General features: G+C 43.1%; 2 protein-coding genes across 4 annotated transcripts in view; one reads left to right on the forward strand and one right to left on the reverse strand.

Annotated features, from left to right (window-relative positions):
• LRP8 (LDL receptor related protein 8) overlaps nt 1-25,832 on the reverse strand; it is a 146,851-nt gene that overhangs the window by 57,861 nt on the left and 63,158 nt on the right. For all 3 annotated transcript variants that reach the window (XM_077278382.1, XM_077278380.1, XM_077278381.1), the window contains one exon: nt 12,491-12,619. In XM_077278382.1, the coding sequence (XP_077134497.1) occupies nt 12,491-12,619 (129 nt within the window). The remainder of the gene's footprint in view (nt 1-12,490; nt 12,620-25,832) is intronic.
• Nucleotides 1-25,832, forward strand: part of LOC143788598 (uncharacterized) — a 54,656-nt gene that overhangs the window by 28,574 nt on the left and 250 nt on the right. The window contains exon 2 of the transcript XR_013218677.1: nt 13,663-13,786. The gene's annotated coding sequence lies outside the window, so the exon portion shown is untranslated. The remainder of the gene's footprint in view (nt 1-13,662; nt 13,787-25,832) is intronic.

The following is a 25,832-nucleotide window of genomic DNA, read 5'->3' on the forward strand; positions in this document are numbered from 1 at the left end:
GGACTACCAGTCCCAGGACTACTATACACTGTCTCCAAGGACTACCAGTGCCAGGATTACCATATACCGTTCCCGAGGACTACCAGTCCCAGGACTACTATACACTGTCTCCAAGGACTACCAGTGCCAGGATTACCATATACCGTCCCCGAGGACTACCACTGTCAAGTCTACTATATACAGTCCCCGTGGACTACCACTGCCAAGCCTACTATATACAGTCCCCTTGGACTACCAGTGCCAAGTCTACAATATACCGTCCCAGAGGGCTACCAGTGCTAGAACTACTATATACTGTACCCGAGGACTACCAGTGCCAGGACTACTATATATTGTCACTGAGAACTACCAGTGCCAGAAATACTACGGTATATACCCGAGGACTACCAGTGCTAGGAATAATATATGATGGCCTCCACAAGTATTGGCATTAAAAAAGTAAAAAAAAAACACACAAAAAAAAACACCATTTACCTTCCCTTGTTCCCCTGACGTGGTGCTTGGGTCTATACAGTGCGAGGGCCCCGTACAGAAGGCGAGATGTAGTGACTAGTGATGAGCGAACATGGTCAGATAAGGTGTTATCCGAGCATGCTCATGTACTAACCGAGTGACTTTGGCACGCTTGAAAAATATGTTTGCGTCCCTGTTTGTTAGCTAATCCCTGCATGTGTTGCGGCTGTTGAGAAGTCGAGACGTGCAGGCGTGGGGACTTGCACATATTCGAGCACGCTGAGGACACTCGGTCATCACGAGCAGTGACATCTCGCTTGCATCATGCTGAATCTCGGACGCACAGAGGCAGGCTGAATGATTGTGCACAGACACTTTGGCGCCCTGATTCACCATTCTATTCACCTGTACATACGTGGTCTGCCGCTATGGACGAAACACCTTGTTGGTGGGTGCCAACCGATGGGACCCACATGATAGAATGAATAAAGTACTGTTATGCACATTAGCATGGAGTAACAGTGTGCATGCTCGAAAGCCACTCGATTCATTCCCCATGGGGCTGCATTCTGCCGATCGGTGCAGATCCCAGCAGACGAATCCCCTCTGGGAGGCCTAGAGCCCTTTATGAAAATGGACTTCTTCAGCAAGAAGCAATTAATGCAAGACCTTTTCCTAGGAACAGACCAATGTTCACACATGCTGGATGTGATAGCTCACCCTTGTAGCGGTCCCAATAAGCATGTCCCCGTATAGTAGAGGTAACCGCACAGGATACTTTAAAGCATAACTATCAGTTTAATTATTATTTCATAAATCAACACATGAAAATAAGCAACTTTGTAAGGTACCTTATTGGAGAAATCGGCTTCTTTCCCCTCCTGGACAGATCTTTCATTCTCATTTCATAGGTAACATTTGCATTCAGTGAAGAATGGATTTCACATTACTGAGATAGGATGATGTATTGAGCTGGGATCGACAACATCTGCCACGCTCTCTTTGGTATATACAGAGCTGAAGAACACATTCAGCAATTCTACATTCTCTTGATTCTCACTGATGGACTACACATTACCAATAATGTCATATACTCCATTCACATCCAGAGCTGCACTCACAATTCTGCTATTACATCAGGTTAATCCAGTCACATCCAGAGCTGCACTCACTGTTCTGTCGTTACATCATGCCTTATGCTCCAATGACAATGTCTATATACAACTTCACAGTAAACCTCACTTTTACACTTTACCTAATTATTTATTTTTTAATTCTGTAATTTTTCTGATTCTTTGTTTCACAGAATTAACAGATTGTCAAACAAATTTTTTTTTTTGTTTTCTTTTTAGGAAAGTGGTTTATCTGCATTCAAATTCGAGGCCACCTTAAGGGGCACTTAAAAAGCGAGAGATCTAGCACTAAATACATAGGGCAGGTAGCGAGTGACAGACCCCACACTACATATGGAGGATAGGTAGCGAGTGACAGACCCCACACTACATATGGAGGATAGGTAGTGAGTGACAGACCCCACACTACATATGGAGGATAGGTAGCGAGTGACAGACCCCACACTACATATGGAGGATAGGTAGTGAGTGACAGACCTGGCACTACACATGGGGGACAGGTACAGAGTGACAGACCTCAAACTACACATGGAGGGCAGGTAGCGAATGCCATAAACTGCACTGCACATGGAGAACAGGTGGTTAGTGACAGACCCCACGCTACACACCAAATACTTATAATGGGAATAATGTGGTCCTCCCCCAAATCACCTTATACAGTATAATGGCCCCCGTAGCCCCTATACAGTATAAATGGTGCCCCCCACATCACCCCATACAGTATGATGATGGGACCATCCTTAAAGGGAACCTATCACCCCCCTCAGGCGTTTGTAACTAAAAGAGCCACCTTGTGCAGCACAGTTTGCTCCCTGCACACGCTGAAATAAACATTTATAAAATGTGCCCCCTCATACCGTGAAACCGTCCCGGGGGCAGGACTCTCCTTCCTAATCAGACGCAGTACAGCCGTCACTCCGGGCCTATGCGCGCTGCCTCCTCTTGCAGCATTATCGTCCCCGGCGCCTGCGCATTAAGGTTTTTTTTCGGGCATGCGCAGTTGCGCTTCCCTTTGTACTTACAGCGCAGGCGCCGGGGACGATAATGCAACTAGAAGAGGCGGTGCCCGGTGCGCACAGGCCCGGAGTGACGGCTGTGCTGCGTCTGATTAGGAAGGAAAGTCCTGCCCCGGGTGGCTCTTTAAACTCTCACCTCGCCACCCCTCCCTGACAACACTACTACGTCGGAGGGATCACGATGTACGGTCTCCTTACTTGCACCAACGTGACGTTCTGCACCCTCTGTGGACACGTGAGGTTAGCTTGGCGCAGTTTTACACAGACACCCCCTGTCCACAGGGGTCCAGGGAGGTATCGGGAGGGAGAAAATGTGGCCCACGCAGTCGCTGACACTACACTCGCTCACAACCTTGAGAGGCCCCTTTCACTAGAAAACAGAGCCTTAACAGCCAGTAGGACTGCAGCCCAGTCCGTTAACAGGATTATATCGTGCCAGAAACCAGCCCCGGTAGCATGAAAAGTTAAAGCAGACAGCAGGGATGTGTGGATTCGTGGATCAAGATAAAAGAGCAGCCCAAGATTAAATTATAGATTATATATCTAATCGCCTTAAAGGCAAATAAGACTATACACAATGGTTATACCTACACAGTGGTCAGATATGCAAATGTGGCGCCCCAGGGTCCTGGTCGTCACAGTGGTATTGCTTTCCTCCTGGGGAGAGTGATGCTGCGTTTGGAGGCAAGGAAGGATAACGGCATCCAGGTACCACAACAAACATGCAACACATTCACACCCCAGGCCACCAGGGGGAGCTTCTGATCCTATTTACTAGGCAACTCCCTATATATGAGGTGCAGAATACCGGTAGCCGGAATACCGAGGTAGTAAGGACCCCTATGCCTTACTTCAGAGACCGGCAGGACAGCTGAACTTTACGTTACCTGTCCGCACATACATCCAGGAGGCACGGTGGCACCTCAGAGGCCGGAGCGTGCTAGAGTCCTTATAAACAGCCTCAAGACACCAGTCATACGGGTTTTGTCCTATCCGACTACGGGGGACAGAGAGAGAGATACCACATCTGTGTGGACCTTATTTGAAGCTTATGCAGTAAGGGAATACACCACTACAGCGCAAGGGAAGGCTATTGATTTCCACCTGGACAAGGGGACTCTGGATTTGCCTCCAAACCGGCCGGACTCTGCCTGCCCTGTGATCTGGTGCTCTGTACTGTGGACGCTGAAGTCTTCAGTAAAAGGTAAAGAGACTGCAACCTTGTGTCCTCGTTCTTCACTGCACCTCTCACCATTCTACCATCTACACACTGGGAAGCCCTGGGGATAACTTCACCTGTGGGAAGGTATACCATCTAGCTGCCATAACATCACCCCAGCAGACCCCTTAAAGCAGCGTCGATCACCCTGACCAAATACCACAGGTGGCGTCACGAACAAACTCTATCCCTTTAAAGACCTTTCCCTTTTATACGGATGTCCCAGGGCCACAGACCGGGTCAGCCACCGTGACATCCCCCTTTGAGCCAACTGGACCCGGTACCGAGTACCCCACGGCCCTGACGGGGCGCTCCACAAATACAGGTGGTAGGACAAAAGCATAAGCAGATTGTGCAATACTCAGTTAATGGCTTGATGTTCGGCCGTTGGATGCTGTCAACCACATGGGAGGTGTGAGAGTCATAATTCTGGTTTCTTCCAACACGTTGCACGGCGTGATCTCAATTGGCAGAGAACATCCCCTCCCCACCGCCGGGAAGGTCCTAGTTTACCTCCCACTTGCTTTGGCAACTGGAACTCCAAAACCTATGATGGATCATAGCTTTTCTAAGGAAGGTCATAGGGCAGCGGTCTTGGCGCCATCAGATCTGGCTGGGCCCCCCGTTACACTTGGAGACCAAACACTGCTTTGTTACCAGAGTTCTCCGTATCTTCCTACCCCTGGGTGCTAGAACGTGTAGAGACCCCAAGCAAGCATTTGGCTTCTTCTAGAGATCTCGAAAATGTAACCGGTATACAGCTAGGACATACAATAAGTCCATAACTCCTTATGAAATTACAGCTCCCGTCTGGCTGGGGGAACTCTTTGTTCAGTTAATTAGCTTTAAACTCTCAATAAGGAATATCTTGGTCTTGGCTATCCGGAGGCGCAAACACGTATATATACACACACACATATACACTCACCGGCCACTTTATTAGGTACACCTGTCCAACTTCTTGTTAACACTTAATTTCTAATCAGCCAATCACATGGCGGCAACTCAGTGCATTTAGGCATGTAGACATGGTCAAGACAATCTCCTGCAGTTCAAACCGAGCATCAGTATGGGGAAGAAAGGTGATTTGAGTGCCTTTGAACGTGGCATGGTTGTTGGTGCCAGAAGGGCTGGTCTGAGTATTTCAGAAACTGCTGATCTACTGGGATTTTCACGCACAACCATCTCTAGGGTTTACTGAGAATGGTCCGAAAAAGAAAAAAAATCCAGTGAGCGGCAGTTCTGTGGGCGGAAATGCCTTGTTGATGCCAGAGGTCAGAGGAGAATGGGCAGACTGGTTCGAGCTGATAGAAAGGCAACAGTGACTCAAATCGCCACCCGTTACAACCAAGGTAGGCCTAAGAGCATCTCTGAACGCACAGTGCGTCGAACTTTGAGGCAGATGGGCTACAGCAGCAGAAGACCACACCGGGTACCACTCCTTTCAGCTATGAACAGGAAACTGAGGCTACAATTTGTACAAGCTAATCGAAATTGGACAGTAGAAGATTGGAAAAACGTTGCTTGGTCTGATGAGTCTCGATTTCTGCTGCGACATTCGGATGGTAGGGTCAGAATTTGGCGTAAACAACATGAAAGCATGGATCCATCCTGCCTTGTATGGAGCATCTTTGGGATGTGCAGCCGACAAATCTGCGGCAACTGTGTGATGCCATCATGTCAATATGGACCAAAATCTCTGAGGAATGCTTCCAGCACCTTGTTGAATCTATGCCACGAAGAATTGAGGCAGTTCTGAAGGCAAAAGGGGTCCAACCCGTTACTAGCATGGTGTACCTAATAAAGTGGCCGGTGAGTGTATATACCATTAGATTGCTAATGACAAGTACACCACATGATTAGTATATATTTCTATTCTAATGCAGACCACGGTAATGGCGCTCACTAATGTGCAGCTGCAGATTATAGATTGCTTTGGAGCCACGGTCGCGGGCATGTTATAGGCCGATTAATGATCTTTCTTATGTTCCCAGTGACTTTGTACTCTACATTACAGTGAACTGCGGCAGAGGATAAAGTGTCTGCTTCCTCTGTGAGCAGTTAATATATCCATATTCATCATTACCGGGCACAGAACATAAATATCAAGCGTTGCGTGCTTCCTATCGAGATTACACTTTACACCTGAAGTCTTCATTTATGCTAATGGGAAGCGCACTTCAAGGCCTGACATTTAGAAGACAAACATTTTACTAAGACGCCTGCAAACAAAAACATCAACTATTACGCCCACCTTTACAGACGCCATCTTTAGTACGGAGGTTTGTGCCCGTAGGCAGGGTAATTATACATAAGGGGTATGATTTCATGGTGACTTAGATGCTGATGAACTAAACAGTCACCAAGATGAAGGGAGAAAGATGCGGCTGCCGAGTCTTTATAGATGGCGTCATGTCTTTTTAATATTTAAGGCACCGAATCCAACTGATAGAATAAAAATAAAATGGCCAAAATATCTGCAGCTCCTTGCCCAAAGAGCTTGCAATTTAAACGAGAACCCAATTCAATGCCAAACTAAAGTTCTAAAATATGTCATTACCTCCATGGGCCAGGAAGCGGAGATCTGAGATTATTCACACAGGTGATCTAAGGGCATGTTCACACTGCATCTTTTAACAGCGGTCAAAGAGTTTGTTTTTCAAGCAAAAAAACGCTTTATGAATCGCTGGGGTTTTCTGGAGTTTTGTTCACCTGAGGTGCCTTTTTTTAGTGTTTTTTTTTCAATGTTTTACTCACCAGCATTTTTTATTTAAAAAAAATATATATATATAAAAAGATCGATAATGGGTCATTTTTATTTTTCCAGATTAAAGAAAGATGTGGGGAAATTTAAGCAAAAATTGCTGACAAAATGCTAAAAAAAAAAAGCCACCCAAACATCTTTTATGCCTTCACACTGCTTTACATTACAAGTCGATGTGAACAGATCAGAATATCTCCATAATAGAAAATGCCAGAGGAGTGTACATGTTACTTTTATTTATTTTTTGGTATTTTCTTTTTGTTTTCTTCATGGCATTACATTCACTCTTTATATTATTCACATTTTACACTAAATAACCTATATTACAGGAGTTTGGATATCCAATATGAGAAACTTTTTAGTTGTTCACGAATGAAACTAAAAAAAGTGCTGAGATAATATATTATATACATATTGTATTATTATATTATATGTCCTAGGGGAAGATCCTCTTCATTTTTTTACAGATATATACAGTAGATAGATAGATATAATAGTGGGTTTGTTAGAGAGTGAGAGAGACTGAGTGATAGATATATTTGACATACACACACAGGCATCAGTTACTGCATCAATGTGGCATGTCATGGAGGAGATCAGTCTGTGGCACTGCTGAGGGGTTATGGAAGCCCAGGTTGCTTTGCATTGTGGGGTCTGGTGTCTCATCTTCCTCTTGACAATACTCCATAGATTCTCTATGGGGTTAAGGTCAGGCGAGTTTGCTGGACAGTGATACTGTTGTTTGTAAACCAGGTATTGGTACTTTTGGCAGTGTGGACAGGTGCCAAGTCCTGCTGGAGAATTAAATTTCCATCTCCAAAAAGCTTGTCGACAGAAGGAAGCGTGAGGTGCTCTAATATTTCGTGGTAGACGACTGTGCTGACTTTGGTCTTGATAAAACACAGTGGACCTACACCAGCAGATGACATGTCTCCCCAAACCATCACTGATTGTGAAAACTTCACACTAGACCTCCAGCAGCTTGGATTGTGGCCTCTCCACTCTTCCTCCAGACTCTGGGACCTTGATTTCTAAATGAAACACAAAATTTACTTTCATCTGAAAACACCATCTTGGACCACTGACAACAGTCCAGTTCTTTTTCTCCTTGGCCCAGGTAAGACGCTTCTGGTATTGTCTATTGGTCATGAGTGGCTTGACACAAGGAATGTGACACTTGTAGCCCATGTCCTGGACACGTCTGTGTGTGGTGACTCTTGAAGCAATGACTCCAGCAGCAGTCCACTCCTTGTGAATCTCCACCACATTTTTGAATGGCCTTTTCTTAAAAATCCTTTGAAGGATGTGGTTATCCCGGTTGCGTGTGCACCTTTTTCTACCACACTTTTTCCTTCCACTCAACTTCTTCATTAATATGCTTGGAATACAGCACTCTGGACAGCCAGCTTCTTTAGCAATGACCTTTTGTGGCTTACCCTCCTTGTGGAGTGTGTCAGTGACTGCCTTCTGGACATCTGTCAAGTCAGCAGTCTTCCCCATGATTGTGGAGCTACTGAAACAGACTAAGGGACCTTTTTAAACGCTTAGGAAGCCTTTGCAGGTGTTTTTGTTAATTTTTCTAATTTACTGAGATAATCACTGTTGAATTTTCATTTGACTGTAAGCCATAATCATCAACATTAACAGAAATAAACATGTGAAATAAATCACTCTGTGTGTAATGACTATCTAATATATGAGTTTCACTTTTTGTACTGAAGAACTGAAAAACTAACTTGCTGATGATAATCTATTTTTGTGAGAAGCACCTGTATATACATATACACACATATACGTACATACCAATATATTCGTGTTTTGTTTTTTTCCTTATTCATCTTTTCACTGTAACTGGGTGTAAGACCCAGAAGCTCTGTTGTGCCCGGCAGAGACCCAACGTTCAATGATCGCGGGGTACAACGGAAGCAATGTCGATTGCGCATATTCACTACATAGACTTTAATGTAAATGGCACATGGGAAGGCAGAAGCGGTGGATAAACCATTTCTTCCTTTCTCCTTAGGGTTTCCTGCTGACACTTTCAAAAGCAGGAATGCTTAAGCAGACCCAGGATCTAGTGACACGTGCAGTATAACAAATTGACGAGCTTTGTATTTTAAAATCCGCTCCGCAGGTCAATTTCCATACAGAAAAGTGTCACTGCTCATTCTGCTGCAGATTTTTTTGTCCTGTGTGGACGTCCCCTTGCTTTTTGGAAAGGGATTTTGCAGTAGGTGAGGTGGGAGCTGTATGTAGAAAGTATCATCTTCTGAAAAAAAACGTAAGAATAGTCATTTTTGTGACTTGGCCGCTTTATGGAGTCCTTAAATATCCTCATATAAAGGAAGGGTATGGGGAAGGTTGTCCTCTACGTAATACAAAGAGACAGATGAATTGCTCTTTATATGGTGGAAATAAGACTCAGTACAAAATGGGGTCATCGAGCAATAACGCACCCAGTGAAGATCACGGAGGAGTCCTGGTCCTGTGTCGTCAGCCTTGGATTTCTATAACTGTACAGAGTGACTCTCCAGAGAAAAAATGTGTTTTGAAATTACAAACATCACCTTCCATCTCAGGGGGATGCTGACATTTTATCATGATCATCACCAACAATATTCTCAAGGAAAAAAAAAAATAAATTGCTGTTTTTCTATGAAGTTCACCCTTCCCCCACCTGCACTCCAGAGATTTAAAGAGATGGGTCTATGATCAGATCTGCGTCCCGGAGACAGATGTCAGGTTAATTACAGTCTCGGAAACATGGAGGCCGCTCTTCGCACCGATAATGAAAATCTCACTCATTGTTATTAGGGCAAATCAACGCATTACAAAAACTGATCTCGCAGATTCGGCGCTCTGATGCAAAAGATTGTGTGATGGACGGGAATCTCGGAGAACGGCTGCTGCGATGCATGAAATAGCGTGGGAATTATCCGCTCCGAATCTGCTGCCGTGACCCGCGGCTCCAGAACAGCGAGGAATCAGACATGATCGTACACCGCGAAGATAGACATTCATGTTTGCCCTTTCCACACTGATTAGCCGGAGTGAATAGTACAAAAGTTCAAACAAAAATGGAAAACCATATGGGGTTAATCATAAGAATCAGATCAGAGAATGTTAAAAAAAAAAAGAACGGGGAAACATCTGAGGGTCGGTAACGCTAGAGATCCAATATTTTGTTGGGTTCCATTTGGCCTTGAGGAGAAGACGAGCCAAAGACATAGTGAAGGCACCGAGATACCAACTGAGGCTTGTGGTGGGGTGAGACAAGCGCTAGTAAAAACTCCAAATACTAATTTCCCAGTGGTAAAATTAAATTGTTATGTTACAAGACCACTGCGGCCAACAGATCAGCGGCAGCGCCCCCTGTTCAGGTAGATGGGACAGTTATGTTATGAAGTCTGAAGGCTACAGCTCATCAGTGGTTAGACTAAGGTTACGTGAGCACTGCAGCCCATCAGCATCCGTTCAGCCACAGGGGACTGTTCTGCCTAACAACTGTAAGCACTGCAGCCAATCAATGGATGCTGATTGTCTGCAGCAGCTTTGTAGCAAGGTTGTGTGACCACCACCAATCACAGAGCAGACTTCACCGAAGCAGAGCCAGTCTAAAAGGAAAAGTATATTGGGTTTTCTATATATATTGGAGTGGTCCATTACTGGTCACCAGGCAACATAAATCAAGTACGGACGCCATCAGTAAAACTTACCTTAAGCAGAGAGCCAAGAACGAAGTGACTGCCGGGGACCCGCCCTAAGGATGGTCCCATCGGCTTCTCCCTGCCTGACTGGTCTATCCTTATGTGTGTATAGCGAGGGTCCTGCTGGTCTAGCAGAGCCGGGTGTGCGGATATCAATGGGGACAAGTTCATCTTATTTGATAGCTAATCTGATAAATAGACAATATGCAAATTGATTTAAAAATTGACATTGTAATAGCCCTGAATATTAACTCCAAAGTGCTGGCCACGAGGTTTCCCCTTTCTGTGTAACTTCATGAACAGTGACGTGGAGATGGGTTACAGAAAGGGACGGCGGGGCTCGCAGCTTTCCAGTCTGTAAAACCGTATACAGGAATAGAGGCATTCTTAAAGTTCAGGGCAACGGACAATGGTGGGAACAATGCATGCTAAGAAGTGTGCGGAAGCAAGTGCCTGCACCAATAGTGCTGGCAGAATGAAGAAACTATATCCTAATCAGCAAGAATAAAAAAAGTGGACTGCAAGTTACAAAACATGAGAATCGGGACATATCCTGGACCTTTAGGAGACTAAAAACTTGGCTACTTCAAAGTTTTAAGGATATTACTGTGGAATGAATGTACAAACTGGCTATGCCGTTTTACTTCAAGATATAAGCAAGTTCTTTTTAGATATCCTACGCACTGCAAATACCCTTCTTACAATGCATTTTATACTATGCATATTTCAGATGAGTCCATCTATCAAGGAAAGTAGTATGGCTATGGAGTCTTACAGTGTAACCATCATTTTTATTTAATAAGTCGATAGTACATATAAAAAGAAACTTTGAAATATATGTTATCATAGAAATCTTTCTTCTCCTGGGTTGATCTTTCACTCATTTCAAGGGCAAAATCTGTTTTCAGTGAAGACAGATTTTCCCATTACAGAGATATGTGATGACAGTTGGTGCTTTTATAATTCTATGGAGGAGGGAGGAGATAGAGGAAGACACAGACATTCTAGGGAGGAGCTAGAGGCATAAACATTCTAGGGAGGAGCTAGAGGCAGATACAGACATTCTAGGGAGGAGCTAGAGGCCAACAGACATTCTAGGGAGGAGCTAGAGGAACAGACATTCTAGGGAGGAGCTAGAGGCAGATACACACATTCTAGGGAGGAGCTAGAGGCAGAGACATTCTAGGGAGGAGCTAGAGGCAGACAGACATTCTAGGGAGGAGCTAGAGGAACAGACATTCTAGGGAGGAGCTAGAGGCAGATACACATTCTAGGGAGGAGCTAGAGGCAGACAGACATTCTAGGGAGGAGCTAGGGGAACAGACATTCTAGGGAGGAGCTAGAGGCAGACAGACATTCTAGGGAGGAGCTAGAGGAACACAGACATTCTAGGGAGGAGCTAGAGGAACACACAGACATTCTAGGGAGGAGCTAGAGGAACACACATACATTCTAGGGAGGAGCTAGAGGCAGACAGACATTCTAGGGAGGAGCTAGAGGCAGACAGACATTCTAGGGAGGAGCTAGAGGAACAGACATTCTAGGGAGGAGCTAGAGGCAGATACACATTCTAGGGAGGAGCTAGAGGAACACAGACATTCTAGGGAGGAGCTAGGGGAACAGACATTCTAGGGAGGAGCTAGAGGCAGACACAGACATTCTAGGGAGGAGCTAGAGGAACACACATACATTCTAGGGAGGAGCTAGAGGCAGACAGACATTCCAGGGAGGAGCTAGAGGAACACAGACATTCTAGAGAGGAGCTAGAGCAACACACAGACATTCTAGGGAGGAGCTAGAGCAACACACAGACATTCTAGGGAGGAGCTAGAGGCAGACACAGACATTCCAGAGAGGAGCTAGGGGTAGACAGACATTCTGCTGCAAGTTCTCATGGAATGACAGTTACTGCTTAGCATAGAACTTTATTAGCACCAATTGTCATCTATCTCAGTAATAAGAAAGTTTGTGTTCACAGAAAACAGATTCCACCTGTGAATTGAATATTGAAAAAGAAAAATCAGTCCAAGAGGATAAAAAAAAATAATTCTTCAAAAAAGTATTTTTTATTTTTTTTATTTTCACATATACTATTCTATGGACAAGAAAATTAAAATGATAGTTACACTTTAAACGTTATTGGGGCCAATATCTCCTATGGAGGGGATGTTCTACCATTTAGCCCCATGCCTACTTACTGTAACTGCAGGTGGCCTCAGATTCATCACTTCCATCAGGACATTCCTCCTCACCGTCACACTTCCAACGAGCTGAGACACAGTGGCCATTGTCACAGGTGAAGTCGGTCTCTGCACAGGTTGTTTTAGCTGCAAGAGGAACAAGGACCAGTCAGTCAGAGAGAATATCTGCTACACAAGAATAAAGATCAAAAAAATATTCTAGACCCCAGTTGTAAACCATAGTACAACAGAGCAAACTAGGTCCAGAACACTGGTATCTGAGAAATGTATGATGTGACGGATCCTCAATAAAGAATTGGAAGAGAAGAGCTTTTGATAGTCTACAAAAGCCAAACATTTGCTAAAAAAGTATATTCCCTCACCCTCAGGCTTACATGTAGGATAAACTTTGTTCTTACTGCTAAGTTATCCAAAATACTGCAACAACCAATTTCAGTTTCTGACAGAAAAACAAACCAAATATTTTGATCAGTGTGTGATCCAAGTGTCATCATCAGTTTTTCTTGTAGATAAAAAAAAAATAAAAAAATAATTCTCCACCTTCTCCTAATGTGACATCTCGTGAAATTTGGACCACACTCGGATGTCATCCAAGTGCAGTCTTTTTTTTTTTTTCACAGACTCGTTAACTTGCTTTGCAGATTTTGATCCGATCCTTGAATCAAACAATAGAACAGGTCTCCAAAATTTTCACCAAAAATCACGGACATGTGAATGGCCCTATAGACTATAACAGGTACACGTGCTATAAATGTGAAAAAAACAGATATCACACGTAGGTGAATATGCTCGAACTAGTGTACATTTTTACACCAACAATTTTCACTACTAAATAGCCTGTCTTAATAAATTTGATGCAGCAACTTAAGCATGCCCTTAATTCCTGATGCATTATTTAGGGTTCTATTTTGGTCCATTTTGCAAAAAAAAAAAAAACAACACACTAATGCATTTTAATTTCTGACATTTTCCTCGAGGTTTCTGAGATAATGTATTAGTTTGAGACACCCAAGGACATTATAAGAATCTTAACTGCATTTACACCAAAAGTAATGGGCATAGGAGCAGAATTTCCCATCATTTGATTCCCGCTATGACAGGTCCCTGTGGTCTCACAAACCAAGAAAAACCTCCTGACCGTTTTTTTTTTTTTTTTTTTTTAATATAAGCACCACAGTGCAGTCCTCGTATGCCGACAACACGTATCACCTGCATCAAACAGAAGACAGAATCATCTGCCTGGATCTGCCCTAAGAGGCCACCAGGGACCGACTGGAGTGTGGGAAAGGGAAGGTAAGACTTGTTATTTTACACATCTATATCTACGTTTTGACTAGAGATACAACACAGCAGTGTGTGTTCACACAGAATTTTATTTTTCACTTTTTTAAGGTATTATGAATATTTAGATTTTTTTTTTTCTTCCCGAAAAGTTTTTGCAGTAGAAACTACTTGTGCACATACTCGTATACAAATGTAGCTGTTGGGCTTCATATCTGGTAGCACTGCGGTCAATCTCTTAGATCAAGTGGTTGTCCACCATCTTGATAGAGCTTGTTGATAGGCCCAGGATGGTACAAAAAAAAAAAAAAAAAAAAAATTTATACATATAAAAATACTCAATCCGCACTATGTTTCCAGCAGGGGGCATCAGCTCATTTCTTCTGACTTGGATGATCTGTGGCCCCTGTAGCCAATGAGATAATGCTAATTTGCTGCAGTGGTTACCCAATACCATCACCCAGCCAGAGTGGTGCAGAGGGGCATTGAGGGTCCTAGATGGCCCATACAATCCCTACACGCGAGATTACATTTTAAGGTTGGGTTTTATATAGACCATCTGGTAATTATGTGAAATTACAGCAAAAAAATATAAAATGGCGCTTATCCATTTTGCACAAAACCTACAGAGATTATATATATTTTATAAATACACACACACTGCTTGAAAAAAATAAAGGGAACACTAAAATACCGCATCCTACATATCTCTGAATGAAATATTCCAGTTGCAATTTTTTATTCATTGCATAGTGGAATGTGTTCAGAACAACAAAACATAATTATCAATGTAAATCAAAATGAATATCCCATGGAGGTCTGGATTTGGAATGATACTCAAAATCAAAGTGGAAAATCAAATTACAGGCTGATCCAAATTCAGTGGAAATGCCTCATGACAAGGAAAAGATGCTCAGTATTGTGTGTGGACTCCACGTGCCTGAATGACCTCCCTACAACACCTGGGCATGCTCCTGATGAGGCGGTGGATGGTCTCCTGAAGGATCTCCTCCCAGACCTGGACTAAAGCATCCACCAACTCCTGGACAGTCTGTGGTGCAATGTGACGTTGGTGGATGGAGCGAGACATGATGTCCCAGATGTGTTCAGTCGGATTCAGGTCTGGGAAACTGGCGGGCCAGTCCATAGCTTCAATGCCTTCATCTTGCAGGAACTGCTGACACACTCCAGCCACATGAGGTCTGGCATTGTCCTGCATTAGGAGGAAACCAGGGCCAACCGCACCAGCATATGGTCCCACAAGGGGTCTGAGGATCTCGTCTCGGTACCTAATGGCAGTCAGGCTACCTCTGGCGAGCACATGGAGGGCTGTGCGGCCCTCCAAAGAAATGCCACCCCACACCATTACTGACCCACTGCCAAACCGGTCATGCTGAAGGATGTTGCAGGCAGCAGATCGCTCTCCACGGCATCTCCAGACTCTGTCACGTCTGTCACATGTGCTCAGTGTGAACCTGCTTTCATCTGTGAGGAGCACAGGGCACCAGTGGCGAATTTGCCAATCCTGGTGTTCTGTGGCAAATGCCAAGCATCCTGCACGGTGTTGGGCTGTGAGGACAACCCCCATCTGTGGACATCGGGCACTCAGACCATCCTCATGGAGTCGGTTTCTAACCGTTTGTGCAGACACATGCACATTTGTGGCCTGCTGGAGGTCATTTTACAGGGCTCTGGCAGTGCTCCTCCTGTTCCTCCTCGCACAAAGGCGGAGGTAGCGGTCCTGCTGCTAGGTTGTTGCCCTCCTTTGGCCCCCTCCACGTCTCCTGGTGTACTGGCCTGTCTCCTGGTAGCGCCTCCATCCTCTGGATACTACGCTGACAGACACAGCAAACCTTGCCACAGCTCGCATTGATGTGCCATCCTGGATGAGCTGCACTACCTGAGCCACTTGTGCGAGTTGTAGAGTCCGTCTCATGCTACCACGAGTGTGAAAGCACAACCAACATTCAAAAGTGACCAAAACATCAGCCAGAAAGCATTGGTACTGAGATGTAGTCTGTGGTCCCCACCTGCAGAACCACTCCTTTATTGAGGGTGTCCTGATAATTGCCAATAATTTCCATCTGTTGTCTATTCCATTTGCACAACAGCATGTGAAATTGATTGTCAGTCAGTGTTGCTTCCTAAGTGGACAGTTTGATTTCACAGAAGTTTTATTTACTTGGAGTTATATTCTGTTGTTTAAGTGCTCCCTTTCTTTTTTTTTGAGCAGTGTATATATATATATATATATATATATATATATATATATATATACACACACACACACACACACACACACACACACACACACACACACACACACAAACGTTGCCATTGATTTTTTTTTAGTCGAGCTTATTGAGAGGGTCAGGATTAACAGATCATTTGTTACCAGAGAATTATAAAAAAAAAAATTCTAGTGAAAATCTATTTCACCTCTGATATTAAAAAAAAAAAATGTGGTGCTTCTTACACCAGCTGGCTTTTATTCCAGACTTGAGAATGAAAATTTAAAGGGAATTTGCCAATAGATTTTCACTATGTAATCTGAGAGCAGCATGACGTAGGGACGGAGACCCCAATTCCAGCGATGTGTCACTTACTAGGCTGTGTGTTGCCGTTACAACAACATCAGTGTTTTTTTCAGCAGCAAATGACTACAGGACTAGTGCCTCCTAGTCAACTACTCTGACCCCGCCCACACCACTGATTGGCAGCCTTCGGTGTGCACTGTACAGTGACAGACAACTGCCAATTAGTGGTGTGGGTGGGATTATACAAGGCTCAGTATTCTGAGTACAGCTACATCTGCATCTGAGAAAACAAGGATTGCATGAAAATGACAGCAAGTGACAATTGGAATCAGGGATTCAGCCCCTACATCATGCTAGTGTTTGATTACATAGAAAAAAAATGACAGATTACCTTTAAGATTGTCCTACCATTAGGATAGGACATCGATGTGTGACCACAATTCATTAAATCCACCACTATCCTTATTTGAATGCAATGATCAGCAAATATATCCAGTATATGCAGATTGTTAAAAAGGTGACTTGTGCAAGGTCATAAAAGATAAAAGTGGTCCAGATAGTCTGCCCCTGTCATTACTATTCTGGGAGCATGTTTCATCACTGCGCGGCCCCAGCAGCAGGTAAGATGTAGGAATTTAAATTCCTTCCGTAATATCCTCATAAAACCATATACCGCAGTGCTGAGCATCCAGGACAAGCATTCCATTAATATCACAGCCTCGCTGACATACCTCCCAGAAATACAGCAGGTGATGACACCACAAGAAACATGAAGTGCGACAGCACGCGTCATCTCCATAATGGCTGAAGGCTAAACTCTTATGGCACAAGAAGAAAAAAAAAAAAGTTATTTGGAACTTGCAGATCATGACTGAACTGCTGCAACTCACTACTAATAATCCTTTCACTAAAGCCTCGCTCACTCCTCATGTGAATTTGGCCTTACTCTTCTAGCGGAGACAACCCATGAATGCTGCAGCCAATCACTGGCCACAGCAATGATGTACCTTTGTGAAGGGTATGATTGCAGCAGTTACGCAAAGGAAGTGAGTGTAATGGGGCAATATGGTGATTGCAGATCAAAAAGTATATACGGTAGATATACTGTAAGTAGATGGATATAGATAGATAGATATATGGAGATATATATATATACACACATACATTTTTTTTTCATTATTTAATTTTCAAACTATGTTGAGTCTGTTCATGATATATAACTTTTTTTTTTCCAAGGACAAAGTATTATATATTTCATCTGGCACGCTTGTCAAATATCTGAAAAAGCAATTGACGTGACGCAGAGGCCGAGCCCTGACCTTGACGTGACGCAGAGGCCGAGCCCCGACCTTGACGTGACGCAGAGGCCGAGCCCCGACCTTGACGTGACGCAGAGGCCGAGCCCTGACGTGAACCAGAGGCCGAGCCCTGACCTTGACGTGACGCAGAGGCCGAGCCCTGACCTTGACGTGACGCAGAGGCCGAGCCCTGACCTTGACGTGACGCAGAGGCCGAGCCCTGACCTTGACGTGACGCAGAGGCCGAGCCCTGACCTTGACGTGACGCAGAGGCCGAGCCCTGACCCCGATGTGACGGAAAGGCCAAGCCCTGACCCTGAAGAGTAGGATCCACCATCAGGCAGCTCTGCTGGACAGTATTTCTTCTGAAGAGCAGACCACTTCAAAACTTCACACAATCCTTGTTATTTGGGTCTCCGTGTATGTATAGTAACACAGGACAGAGAGGACACTGGGTATTGAGAGTTGTTCACTCTGGGGAAAAGGATGCTCAGAGTTGCTCACCAAAGAAGAGCTCCAAGGGCCCACCAGGTTGCCCATTTGCTAGTGAGCCCCTACCTATGAGTGGTCCATGGCAGCCACCCCCGAGAACTAATTTTAATAACTGAACACCTGAAGTGAACACAGTGAAGAATAATTGGTGTTGGCAGTGCTGTACAACAGGTGAAATTCATCCATGTTAGAACGATGACATGATGGACCAAGTTCCAACCATCAGAAGAAAGACCAATGAGCTCTGCACACTACGGGTGTGGAAATCAATGACTTACTACCTGTCGTATGACACGTCTTCAACGTGGTTTTAAAAAGGAAGCTTTTATTGATTACAATTACAGAATAAAATCCATATATGTTTGAACCTACAAAATGTTCATAAATCATGAAATTCCGCACTGATATTTCCAGGATCGGAGAGTTCATGTTGGCCATAGATTTTCAACTAGAAGATGTAAAAGAGCCCATCATTAGATCGATCTGTAGATTACTGTAACATACTAGAATAGGCACACTACACGCTCAGGTCTTCTGAACCGGCATGTGCGGCACAGGAGGATTACATTTTAATAATGTGTAAAGCCTTCAGAGCAGCAGGGATTAGAGGAAGATGTGCCCGCACCGAGGAGCGCCAGGACAGGATGATAACCTATGCCAACCTATAGGTCCTCTAGGAATAGCAGACACGGAGCATGGATTTTTCCCTCATCCTAAAAGGATCGGGAAGTGAAACTTCCTATTTCTACACGAGTTTCCAGGTCTCCAGCCCGTTGTCAAGACAACAGCCGCCATTAGAATACAAATCACCTCCGCTGCAGCAAGCACCAAAGCTGCATGCAAATGTGAGAGGGCGACTGAGTAAACAGGGGAGTCATTGGGGTCACGGTAGACAAACATAATACTAAGCGGAAAGGTTATTAATGTCCTACACTGTCCCCTTTCTCCATGGGAACCGCAATCGCTCAACCGCTATGCGCGGGGCCTTGCATATCATCATGTGTGAGCCTAAAGCTTGTCACTTGGTTGTGAACTGTGCCACAATGCCTGGGTCACATAGTAACCTCGGCTCTGGCCATTTAACACAAGGGAGTTTGCAAAATAAATAAAAAAAAAAAATCCAAGACAGGAACATAAATAACTCAAAATACATAACTGCTCAGAGCCATTATTATCCAACCCAATACGTCTCTATAGAGCCGGAGACAATATGTCACTGCCTAGGCCTCTCGAATACAATTAAAAGGCAATAGTGGTAACCGTTCTCTATAGCTGCGTGTTGCCTCATTGCGTAGGTGTACAACAAAGTGAACAAATTACTTTCCAGTCTCCTTTTCTATTCCTTATGCCAAATACCTAATGCATTCTAATATCTCAAGAACCTCCAAAAAAAGGGCAGATAAATACGACCACAGCATGGACTGCCGATGCCCATGCTGCCCCGCAGAGCTGAACGGCAAGGCTTGTTTTTCTCCTCCGGGAGAATTAGGCCCCTTAATCCTCTGACCTAGACTGTACACACAAACACATACTCTGTGGGGATACAACCCCCATCATTTGTGTCCACAGGAAGGGTGTCCTCCCCCCAGACCTCATTCAGGGTAATGACGGGCAATTCTGAAAGTACGGCGCAGAGAGATTCTTACTGGACGAATGGAATATCTGAGACAACCGTGGATATTCTTTATGTTTAATACAAAAAAAGGAAACGTTAAAAGGAACAAAAGGACCGAAATGCAAAGAGCAGAGTGAATAGGAAAATGACCATAAAATAGACCGTTCATGTAATCATTGTGCAGTAACGTTAGAAATAACAGAGCTCTAAAGAAAATGGTGTACATTTTTTATTTATTTTTTTAAAACACAAAATGCCCAGAAATTATAGAATAGGAAAAGCAACGGTTTACATAATCCCTACTGCAACCTAAAAAAGGCTCCCTTTTCAGAACTTAATATACAAGAAAAATGCAAAAATAGGAAATAATACAGCATCATTATTGGATTATTCCCCCCCCCCCCCTTCAGCCATGAAGGCATTCCAATAAACACACAAGGCTAGTTTTGCACTGAATATTAGGGCGCCCATTATTCATACCCCGCTGCGTGCTCCAGTCTGCAGAGTTGTTCGCTAGGAGTCTCCGGACTTGGACTCCCACCGATCTACAGATAATTAAAGTGCCAGCCTACTAGTATAAAAAAAAAAACACAACAATAACAACATGTTCCAAGTCTAGCTACTCTTAAAAAAAAAAAAAAAAACAATGTTAAATGCATTCTCACTCACACATGCACAGTATAAATGTCCGAGGAAATACCGTAATTCCTTTTTTTTTAATTTATTTTTTTTTTTTTAAACACTGGAAATTTTGCACGCTTCAAAAAAGGAAAGAAGGACATATGTGACAATATGAAAACGTCATGCAGAATCCAAACAGAAGTCAAATCAGGTCAACCTCCATTGTGGTAGAGGTATTAACTCATAGAACCATTGTTTTGATGGTGGACTATTGGACAGATGGAATCCCCAAAAAAGCTAGTGTCTTAATACGATGCACATTGATTTGGAGAATCTTGGTCAGAAGTGGGCAGCACGTTGACTCATTAGTTTGCACTGTATGGTGGCTAGCACTGTTGCTTTGCAGTGCAGGGGTCCTGGGTTCAAATCTCACCAAAGACCACATCTGTATTGAGTTTGCATTTTCTCCCCATTGGTTTCCTTTGGGTTCTCCAGTTTCCTCCCACACTCCTAAGACATATACTGATTTAGGGAATTTAGATTGTGAGCCCCAATGGGGACAGTGATGATAATGTCTGTAAAGCGCTGTGGGCCGGACATAGATCTCCCCGAGAATCTGCCTCCAGAGCTTATTATAAATAAAAGGGGGAGTTACCAGTGTGAGACATGTAATGACTGACAGTCTGCTCTCCTGATCTCCACGTCTTTAAAATACGCTCTGGAGGCAGATTCTCGGGGAGATCTTTGTACTGCTTGCAGATCTTAACATCTCATTTATATATTAAGAAAAATGTGAATTACTCAGGAATAAAAAACATTGCATCACAGATATCAAGGCATCATTTTATTAAACTTTCTATGACCTAGATGTCAATATTAACGGCTTAGGAAGGTTGATCCTACTGTCAGATTCCCTTTAACTAGGTCTATACCTCCTCAATACTAGATATTGTAATGCCTGTACTTAGAATTTTTTTGTTATATAAATTGATCAATAAAAACGAATCTTTAAAAAAAAAAAAAAAAACCTGCTTGTTGTTATCTGGACACTATAGACGAAGAGTAACTAACAGTAGCCCTATAATGGAGAGGTGTAGCTTCACTTAAATCCAATTTATAGAAGACTGCAAAGTTCACGGATGACATCAAAGCGATCATTTACAGAAGTGTACACACTATCCAGGATGTGCAGGGTCACGAGAGGATACACCTTAAGCCTGCAACTAAGGGTACCGTCACACAGTGCCATTTTCATCGCTACGACGGCACGATTCGTGACTTTGCAGCGTCGTATGATTATCGCTCCAGCGTTGTAGACTGCGGTCACACGTTGCAATACACGGCGCTGGAGCGATAATTTCATGACGTATTTGCGATGTAGAAGCCGTTGGTTACTGTGCGCACATCGTATACAACCTGTGTCACACGATGCAATCATGCCGCCACAGCGGGACACTAGACGACGAAAGAAAGTTTCAAACGATCTGCTACGACGTACGATTCTCAGCGGGGTTCCGGATCGCAGTAGCGTGTCAGACACTACGATATCGTAACGATATCGCTAGAACGTCACGAATCGTGCCGTCGTAGCGATGAAAATGGCACTGTGTGACGGTACCCTAAGGAGAGAGTTTAACCTCTAACTTAATCCTATAAAAAAGGTGCAGCAAACATCCCCACAGAACATGTCAAGATAATTCAATCTGGGGGCATATGCAGACAGTAAAGGGGCTATATGAAATATATGAAATATAATAAAAATAAATCCAACAGCAGGAAATTGTAGAATATTAATAATAATGTTATTGGAAGTGCATGAATTATGGACTTGGCAATATTATTGCTGAAGCAGAGGAAAAACTGAAAAAAGATAGTGCCGATGTACGGACCACACCACGATGACCCCAGCTCAGCCTTATCGGCATATAGGACACTTATGGGTTCGGGTCAGGAAACCTGTGGCAGATCCAGAGATCGATCTCTGCACACGGACTATGAAACAAGGACAACTAAAGCTGGCCTTACAGATACAATGCAGAAGATGAATGTAACAAAGAAATTGCTTAAAAGGACTGCACACTGTACGTTGTAGTATTTGTAGGACTATTGGGGCCTGTGGACACGTCATGGTATGAGGATCGCAAGGCCATACAACTCTGACAAAATTAAGAGACCACCACATCAAGTCCTTGTCATGGGCAGCCCAATCTCCAGACCTGAACCCCAATAAAAACCTCTGGAATGTAATCAAGAGGATGATGGATAGTAACAAGCCATCAAACAAAGAAGAACTGCTCACATTTTTGCGCCAAAAGCAGTGTGAAAGACGCATGAAAGCGGTGATTAAAAATCATGGTTATTCCACAAAATATTGTTTTCTGAACTCTTCCTAAGTTAAAACATTAGTATTGTTGTTTCTAAAGGATTATGAACTTGTTTTCTTTGCATTATTTGAGGTCTGAAAGCACTGGGTTGATTTTGTAATTTTGCCAACTTTTCAGGAAAAAAAAATGTATTGCTTGGAAATTCGGAGACATGTCAGAAGTTTATAGAATAAAAACAATTTACATTTTACTCAAAAATATAACTATAAAGAGAAAAATCAGACAAACTGAACATTTTGCACTGGTCTCTTAATTTTTGCCAGAGCTGTATAGTACTGCAGCTCCTTTCAATGTATTCCACTGCTAGAGCCGCTGGGAGCGGATGCATGGGGGGTGCCAAGTGTCGGACCTCCACTGATCCAACATTACCCTGAGGATAGGTGATAAATATCTTTTGACCGGACGACCCCGTTGAGCTCAAAAGCTTTACAAAGCCATATAATACTCATGGGTGTGAGATCTTCGTTAATGCCATTATATGGAAACAGTCTTGGAGTGACTTATTTGCTTACACTTTTCTTAATATTCAGCAGTTATTAAAGTGATCCCACCCAAGAATGAATTGTGTCGCAGTGAGACGAGGGTCTTTCACACAAGATATCTCTGCAGAGTTCTAGAAAACAGTTACAGAATGGATCAAGGAGCTTGAGTGACAGCGCGCTGTAATAACTCCGCTTCCCAATAATTACTGCACAGCATGGTGAGCCGGAAGAAGCTTAGCCTGGGGATCCTTGTGCTTTAATTACGGTTCCATTGGCCGCACTTCACTACAAACTGTTTGAAGTGCCGCTCAATCCATATTATTCTCCATCTAGCGCAGAGAATCTTCATACCGCCACACACTTCCCAATTGCTCCCAATCCAGCCATGTGCTAAAGAAAATTTTGTTGATTTAGCCTAAACAGTAGATTTCAATAACATGGACGATGAGGTTTTTGTCCAAGCTGAACCAGCTGTGATCGGCCCTCAGATGCCGCAATATTACAATGATCATTCCTATAATTATATTTGCATAATGTCATCGCTCTATTGGGAATCTCTGGATAATGTTAGTTAATGCTGCAATATACACACGTGTATTTCAAATAGGCATCATCAGCCATGGGACATCCACTTACTCCTGGTTATAAGTCTATAGAGACCAAAAGATTTAACAGTGTATTTATTCCTTAGTGTGTGCATAGGTGAGGCAACATATTTTGCCTTTACTTAAAAAAAGAAAAAAAAACAAAAAAAACAAAACTGTAATTCAATTTGTAAGGTTCATGTGTGGAAGACGTCCATGGAGCCAAAGCTTTCCCGGCAATGCTCAACCCAAATGTCCTTTTCAGTTATATGCCAAGAACCCTAACCCCAAGGATACGTGCACACGGCCCTTTTCTTTCCATCTGGGAAAAACAGTCCAATTATTTTGATCAGAGTGGCATCAGATTTTCGCAGACGTGGAGTGAAAAAAAAAAAAGTTTTTCCACTTTCTCCATTAGGTCAGTCCATGAAAACTGGACTGAAAAATCAGACAACACTTGTAGCAGTCATCTAATACAGTGTTCCCCAACTCCGGTCCTCAAGAGCCACCAACAGGTCATGTTTTCAGGATTTCCTTAGTATTGCACAGGTGATTGAATGCTTGCCTGTCCAGGTGATGCAATTATCACCTGAGCAATACTAAGGAAATCCTGAAAACATGACTTGTTGGTGGCTCTTGAGGACCGGAGTTGGGGAACACTGATCTAATAGATGCCCTTGATTGACAGGGTTTTCCAAAAACAAAAACTTGATTGCTTAGACTCTAAACTGGCCATCATGGCTTGCATAGTCCATCGATTGTCACCAGAAAGTAGTGGTAGTGGTGTTATACACAGAAAGCAGTACCTGGTACTAAATGTAAGCGATCACACCATGAAGTTTAGACTAGCTAGAAACTCCTTTTGAAGTGATTTTTCGAGAGTCAAAACATCTAAAGCAGTGTTTCTCAACTCCAGTCCTCAAGACCCCACAACAGGTCATGTTTTCAGGATTTCCTTAGTATTGCATAGGTGATGGAATTAATGCTTGAGCAGGTGATGAAATTATCACCTGTGCAATACTCAGGAAATCCTGAAAACATGACCTGTTGTGGGGTCTTGAGGACTGGAGTTGAGAAACACTGATCTAAAGGCATGAAGAAAGCAACCAGTAGCACTATCAACGGATGAAAAGTCGAAAGCTACAAGGAACCCACTTGAAGATAATCCAGTACATAATGAAAGAGTAAAACTAAATTTATTTAGTCATGAAAGGCAACGTTTCGACCTATCAAAAAAGATCTTTATCAAGTACTTGATAAAGCTCTTTTTGACATGTCGAAACGTTATCAAGAACTTGATAAAGACCTTTTTTGATAGGTCGAAACATTGTTAAAATTTATTCTGCCATATAAAAGGTGTTTTACTTTTTCACCCGGAACTTGGACGCTGTCTTTTATTACTTAAAGAAAAAAAAAATTCTAGAAAGTCTAAGCAATAAGGACATTATATCTGAAAGTAGAACCAGACAAACTAGAGTCAATAAGGCCTCATTCAGATGTCCATTTTTGCTTTTCACAGAACATATGCCTATTACATTCTAAGGGCCTTTTGACACACTTATTTTATTTTTTGGGGAAATGGAGATGTCCAATTACGATCAGATCTGCAGATAAAAACTGCCCATTAAAGTCAATGGGTTCGTGAAAGAAAACGGATATGCCATCTGTGTTGCATCAGAGTGCTGTCCATTTTTCACTGTAATAGGTCGAAGCTTGGTAACCTTCAATGTTGGCTTTGCAAATGAGAAGAAAGGATTACACACTGATCGTTCAAATGGACACAGAAGAAAAAAAAATAAATGTTTTGATGAAAATCAGATCCAGCATACTAACGAAAAACGGTTTACAACACAATTAGAGCTAAGAGATTACGTCACAAGACAGCAGAATGTAGAAAATGTATTCCTTTCCCAAGGGCAATCAGCAGATTTCTAGTAGCAGCTTTAACCATGATATAACAGACTATAATTAAAAAATAAAAATAGTACAAAATAACAACAGCCAAATATTAACAAAAAAAGATTTTAAATGGTAAAATGATCTCA

This window comes from Ranitomeya variabilis, chromosome 8, assembly GCF_051348905.1.
Source record: "Ranitomeya variabilis isolate aRanVar5 chromosome 8, aRanVar5.hap1, whole genome shotgun sequence".
Classification (NCBI taxonomy): Eukaryota; Metazoa; Chordata; class Amphibia; order Anura; family Dendrobatidae; genus Ranitomeya; species Ranitomeya variabilis.